General features: G+C 36.3%; 1 protein-coding gene across 4 annotated transcripts in view; it reads left to right on the top strand.

Moving 5' to 3' along the window:
* Positions 1–7,107, top strand: part of LOC107566409 (rho GTPase-activating protein 15-like) — a 24,931-nt gene that overhangs the window by 663 nt on the left and 17,161 nt on the right. For 2 of the 4 annotated variants that reach the window (XM_016251857.1, XM_016251856.1), the window contains exons 1-8: positions 1,671–1,997; positions 2,316–2,372; positions 3,051–3,209; positions 4,509–4,577; positions 5,354–5,415; positions 6,035–6,122; positions 6,207–6,302; positions 6,635–6,733. In XM_016251857.1, coding sequence (XP_016107343.1) covers positions 1,932–1,997; positions 2,316–2,372; positions 3,051–3,209; positions 4,509–4,577; positions 5,354–5,415; positions 6,035–6,122; positions 6,207–6,302; positions 6,635–6,733 — 696 coding nt within the window. In that variant the 5' untranslated portion in view covers positions 1,671–1,931. Of the gene's footprint in view, positions 1–1,670; positions 1,998–2,019; positions 2,127–2,315; positions 2,373–3,050; positions 3,210–4,508; positions 4,578–5,353; positions 5,416–6,034; positions 6,123–6,206; positions 6,303–6,634; positions 6,734–7,107 lie in introns of those variants that run through there. The other 2 variants (XM_016251859.1, XM_016251858.1) reach the window with 2 other exon arrangements.

The raw sequence follows: 7,107 nt of genomic DNA, 5'->3' as shown, positions 1-7,107 counted from the left end.
GTGTGTGTGTGTGTGTGTGAGTGAGTGTGTGTGTGTGTGTGTGTGTGTGTGTGTGTGTGTGTGTGTGTGAGTGTGTATGTATGTGTGTGTGTGTGAGTGAGTGAGTATGTGATTATATGAACAAAGAGCATTAGAGACACACTGGAAACTCACAGGCGCACAGATTGTTGGGGCCGTTGCGGGAGAATCTGCTCATGTCACGGATTAGAAGACACATCCAAATGAAAAAAGGATTAAACTCTCTGACACGCATTTATTTATTTATTAAATCTCTACAAACAGATTTTTGGGATGTGTGATCTACTGGGTGATTGTCCTGTTCATGCAACAGCAGACCAGTGTTACTATTATTAACTTAAATTATTAAATATAATTTTCATGAATTGAAATAAAGCTAAAATAAAATATAATAAAATATTAAATTAAATGGAAATTATAAATGTGACATTGGCAACTAACTGATATAAATTAAGATTAAGTTGAAGTACTAAAAGGACAAATAAATTAATAAATCAATGAAAAAAGCATGTAACAAAATTAAAAAAAATTAAAATAGTAATAATATAGATTTAAATTTAAATATATTATTAAAATGTAAAAATGAAAATGAAAACTGAAAATATAATATATATTATTTATTTGTTAAGCTATCATTTGTGTTTGTGCTACTCCTGCCTTGTTTGCTCTTGGATTTGTATTTAAAAGACTTCTGTGGAAATGCGCTCCTTCGCCCTGCGCTCTTCTTTACAGCCCGTGCAACTAACTGATATAACATTAAGCGGAACGTTAAATTTTAAGTTGAATGTTAAAATGACTAAAATTACACCTAAAAATATTAAATAATTGAATAGTAATAATACTTTTTTTTTTATATATATATTTAATATTTTAAATGTTTTTTTATTTTTTTTTATTTAAATATATTAATGTAAAAATGAAAATTTAAAATAAAAGTGAATTAAAATATTTATAAATATTTTAAATAATTAAATACTAATAATAAAATAAAAATTTAATATTTTTAAATTTAATATTTTTTCAAACAATTCAATTTAAATAAATGTAAAAATTAAAATTGAAAATTGAAAATAAAAGGGAATTAAAAAATATTTATAAATATTTTAATTAATTAAATAGTAATAATACAATTAAAATTAAAATATTTAATATTTTAAATTAAATAAAAAAAATCTATTTAAATAAATTAATGTAAAAATGAAAATTGAAAATAAAAGTGAATTAAAAATATTTATAAATACCAATAACAAAAATAACACTGCAGCAGACAGAAGCAGAACCACTATTTCTTTTGTGTCCTGAAAGATTTAATTTTATAGTTTTATTCTCTGACCGTACAGTTGCTCCTGTTTTCTGCGCCGAGAGATTTGATTGATCATTAGTCATTGATTAGTGATGGTGTTCATGTCAAATGGCTAGTTTATAACTATGTTTCCTCGTAGTGAATTTCCAGCTCTGTTTATGCAGCAAGCAAACTCACTGTAGATTTCAGCTTCAGTGTGAACGTCTAAACCGAAGTCAATCCGCTTCTCGAACTTGCCTGCAACCGTAATGACAAACCAGATGAAGATAGTGAATATCAAGACTTGCTACTGCGTCCTGAAGGATTTAATGGCATATGTTGCATTTATATGTAGTATATCTGCATTCTAGAGCTTTTGGAGCAAGTCTGGTTCGTAATCGAAGCGTGTGCAAACAGAAGCGCGTTTGATCAGGACTGTGTGAATGAAGCCACAGATAAAGAAGAGCTTCCTTCATGCACGTGTGAATTTGACTTTCACACCCTTCTCGTCTCAACTTCCTTATCGACACAAACGGTTCGAGAGAAAAACAGAGCGATGTTGGCGTCTTCCTCTTGTGAAGAGGAAGTTGAGTTTGCAGTGAGCTGAGCTGGATCTGACTCTGACAGACAGATGAGCCTTTATGAAGACGCTGGATTAAAAACGGCTCTCGCTGGATTACGGGAGATCTGCGGCTCCGTAAGTCAGGCTGATGCTTTTCATCTTCAAAGAGGATCTGACAGAACTGATATTCACACAGATATGCATTGTCATATTTAATGCGTCCTCATTAGGAACAAAAGCGTTTATTACTCAGATTGTTTTGAAGTGAGTATCAGTGTGTTTTGAACTGATGTGGCGATACGGAGAGCTTTGGTAAACCGTTTTGCGTCCCACTTATGGTCTAGTTTCCAGCTTTTCTGCTGATCTCAAACGGCTGGTTTCAGTCTGACGGTTTCTTCCACTGACTGTCGTATGTGAACTTTCTCAAATCAACCGATTCACCTTCTCTTTCAGCTCTCGCCTGACCTCACCTACATTCCCCATGATGCCAACGGCTGGCAGCTGAGCCAGGTGAGATCACATTTGTACATTTATTCCAAAATTTCTATCACTTGCTTTCTTGCTTTTCTTTTTTTTGCACTTTTTCAATAAACATCCATGATTTTTATTTATTATTTTTAATTGCCTTTTAATTTAGAATTTATTAAAACCAAGTATTAATCTCAGTGATTTAGTGTTTTTAAGGGTTTTTACATGTATTCCAAAATATTAACCAAATAATGTGGTAATTATTTTCAGATTTGGTGTATATTTTATTTGTGCTGTTTATTTTCTATTCAGACCATCAGTCATCAAAGTTCATGATGCTCACAGACCTTTCATTTCACTAAAAACCGCCTCGCTCTCAGATTGTTCAGGTCATTTAAAGTTTGATTGGATTTAACAGAAATGCATTGCTTCTATCTTTTCATTAGCTTGTATTTGTGCTCTTGTGTGCGTGTGATCCTGGTCTAATCTGCAGCATATGGAGGAATCACAGTCACGCGCATCACTGGGGTTTCAGTCCATTAAGCTGCTTTTGACCGCTGTAACTGAGTCTGCTAATTGAGTTGAGTGGTTGGAGGATAAACAAATTAAACCTTTATGAACATTACTGAAATGAAGTGAGGCGGATGTAATGCGACTGGACTGAATCTAATGTAATTGGATTGAATTGAGTGAAGCTAACCTGATATTGTCCCGCGGCAGAGCATGCAGCACGTGACGTTGTCTGAAGCCCTTAGCTCCGCCTCCTGTGTGTTAGGCGACGCCCATCACAGGAACTCCGCCTTAGCAGGGGGCGTGGCACACGTGAGCCACTCCTACTCCATGTTCCTGCCCTCACAGAGAGAGTCTGCAAATGGCAAGGTGAGAGGAACTGCATTTCAGGGCTTTTACACTCATGCTCAAACCTTTATTCTCATTCGTCTCAATAGCAGCTGCTCACCTGTTGAAGTATAAGACCTGCGTGCCATCTTTGCTTGAGTTAGTCACCTGAGCTGTAAATGCCATGTGACTAATTACTCGGGAGCTGCAAGTCCTGATTGGCTGGAAGGCAGCAGAAATTAAATTAAATTAAATTAAATTAAATAAAAAATGAAATGAAATAATAAAAAAGAAAAGAAAAGAAAATGAAATAAATAATAAAATTAAATAAAATTAAATAAAAAATAAAAAAATGAAATGAAATGAAATAATAAAATTAAATAAAATTAAATAAAATTAAATTCTTACATACATAATAAATAAATAAGAAATTATTCCAAAATATTAACTATAAGAATGTGGTTAAAACAATTATAATTAAAAAGTGTAATTGTTTATGAATATTTATAAATAAATAAATAATTTTTACATTTATTATAAAATATTAACTGTAAAAAATGTGGTAAAAAGGTTTCATATTTTGTGTATATTTCATGTGTGCTGTTCTTTTTAATAGCGTATTTCTATTAAAATGAAATTAAATTGAGATAATTTAATTGTAAATTAAATTACTTATAAATATAATTTATTTATAAATAAACAAATAAGTAAGTAAATTGTTACATTTATCGCAAAATATTAACTATAAGAATGTGGAATTCATTTTTATATTTTATTCTTTTTAATAGCCAATTTCTACTCAGACCTATTAAGGTTATCAGGTGTCATGATGGTCACAGAAATATTTATTAAATAAATAAATACATAAATTAATAAAACAATATATAATAAATCAGTCCTTTCACCATTTTAAGTATCTCCAGTAAATAATGAGTGACTTCTGAAACATCTGCTGTAATATAATGAAATATTTGTGCATGCAAAAAATGTGATTTCATCAGAAAACACGTCTACTTTGCAGTCAGGTGACGCAGTTACAACATCTTCCAGCTAACCAGCTAAACTTTGACCCAAAGCAAACACGTTATTCAAACTAAACAGAGGAAGATACAGTAGTATTTTTAATTATTGTTTACTTTTGATCCATTTGTTTCATTGCATTGGCTGTTTAAAGGAACGGCAGCACAAAAGAAAGGTTGTAATGGTAACAGAGGATGAGGAAAGGGTCATGAGAAGCTAAACTATGATGAATATTATAACATATCAGACTTAATTTTACACAATATAACTGCAGATTATGACGTCTTGATCATATTTCTACATTTCTTCTCCTCTCTACAGTCAGATTACAGGCTGGTGGCAGAACCTCCTTCATCTGAGAGCTCACCAGACAGTGAAGGAGTCACACCGGTGAGAAACTCACACACACACACACACTCACACACACACACACACGCACACTCACACTCACACTCACACACACACACTCACACACACACACACACGCACACGCACACTCACACACTCACACACACACACACACGCACACGCACACTCACACACTCACACACACACACACACGCACACGCACACTCACACACTCACACACACACACACACGCACACGCACACTCACACACTCACACACACACACACACGCACACGCACACTCACACACTCACACACACACACACACGCACACGCACACTCACACACTCACACACACACACACACGCACACGCACACTCACACACTCACACACACACACACACGCACACGCACACTCACACACTCACACACACACACACACGCACACGCACACTCACACACTCACACACACACACACACGCACACGCACACTCACACACTCACACACACACACACACGCACACGCACACTCACACACTCACACACACACACACACGCACACGCACACTCACACACTCACACACACACACACACGCACACGCACACTCACACACTCACACACACACACACACGCACACGCACACTCACACACACACACACGCACTCACACGCGCGCACACACACACACGCACTCACACACACACACTCAGACACACACTCACACACACTCAGACACACATGCGCACTCACACACGCACACACACACACTCAGACACACACTCACACACACACACACACTGACCGGTTGTGTCATGACAGGAACTGGAAAAGGCTGGTCTGCTCAACAAAACCAAGATAGCAGAAGGAGGCAGGAAACTGAGGTGAGCTTATCTACTCACACACACACACACACACACACACACACACCTTGACTCCCTTCAGATGGATCGAGATTACTGGCAGAATTTGGCTTGTGCTGCAAAAAAACTGCCTCTTAATCGGTATCCTTCAAACAAGATCGAAGATTCTTGAGAAACAAAATTGCCCAAGATATTAACGTGTTTTTTCTACCAGATTGGCAAATAATTTTTCTTCTTGTTTTAAGCATAAGAAGTATAGTGAGTTTTAGGCTGGTTAATGTTAACCGGTCAGATATGTGGAGTGTATTTTTTGATTTACTAATATTTCTGAGCCATTTAGGCATCAAACAAACTAAAATAAAATAAAATATTTATATTATATATATATATATATATATATAAAAATATTAACTATAAGAATGTGGTAATAATGTTCAGATTTTGTATATATTCTACATAAATATTTAATAAATAAATAAAATTTTTGAGACATTTACAGTAGGAAGCAATGAAGACAATTAATAGGAAGTGTTGACCTTTTGACCTCTGGTTCGTGCTCCTAAATGGAGCCTCTCTGTACTATTTGCTCAAGTTCTCAACTAACCTGGAGCAAGAGTGACGTCTTCGGTGTTATTTTCAGGAAAAACTGGAACCCGTCATGGGTGGTGCTGGTGGGAAACAGTCTCGTCTTCTTCAAAGACCCCAAAAGCCAGAATCCTGACAGCTGGGTGAGACTAACAGGGAATATCATGGAGTCAGTTCAAAACCTAATGCTTTAAAAATGAAATATTTGTGAATATGTTTACATGCAGAAACCGGGTAACAGCTGTCCAGAGAGCAGCGTGGATCTGAGAGGAGCTCAGCTTCAGTGGGCCAATGATCTGTCCAGCAGAAAAAACGTCTTCAAGGTGAGAAAGAGACAGAAAGTCAGATCTCTGAGACTGAAATGAGACGTACACTAAAGGAGAATGTCTCAAACTGTGCTCAGATTTGTCAAATATGCAATCAAATATCATTTTATTTTATTTCCCGAAAGGAGCATCTGTGACAAAGTAAACGTAAAAATAATTTGTGTGTGTGTCTTACTGTGTGAGCCGTTAACAGAGTAACATTTAGTATTTAGTTCCTCAGTAACTTCCTCTGTTATAAGATTAAATTGTGATAAAATGCTGAATGGAACAACACTTCATGTGTGTGTGTGTGTGTGTGTGTGTGTGTGTGTGTTTATGGCTGTGTGTAGCTGAGGACGGTTACGGGAAATGAGTTCTTGCTGCAGTCCGAGACAGAATCGCTCATCAGAGAATGGTACAGAACCATCCAGAACGTCATCGACAGGCTGGTGAGGCTGAAACACACACACACACACACACACACAGACACAAACACACTCACACATGTCTGGCTTGCTATCCTTGTGGGGACTCTCCATAGGCGTAATGGTTTTTATACTGTACAGACCGTATATTCTATTGCCCTACACCAACCCTACCCCTAAACCTACCCCTCACAGGAGACTTTGTGCATTTTTAGATTTTCAAAAAACGTAATTCTGAGTGATTTATAAGCTTGTTTCCCCGTGGGGACCTCAATTTAGGTCCCCACCGTGACATGAGTCCCCATGAGTCTGTGTGTAGTCAGGTTTAAGTCCCCACCAGAATAGAAAAACAGGTACACTCACACTCTCACACACTCACACACACACACACACACACA

The sequence above is a fragment of the Sinocyclocheilus grahami genome, unplaced genomic scaffold (genome assembly GCF_001515645.1).
Source record: "Sinocyclocheilus grahami isolate Dianchi unplaced genomic scaffold, SAMN03320097.WGS_v1.1 scaffold1073.1, whole genome shotgun sequence".
Taxonomy (NCBI): domain Eukaryota; kingdom Metazoa; phylum Chordata; class Actinopteri; order Cypriniformes; family Cyprinidae; genus Sinocyclocheilus; species Sinocyclocheilus grahami.
The sequence above is the reverse complement of the archived record's forward strand: the minus strand, read 5'-3'. Positions and strand labels throughout refer to the sequence as shown.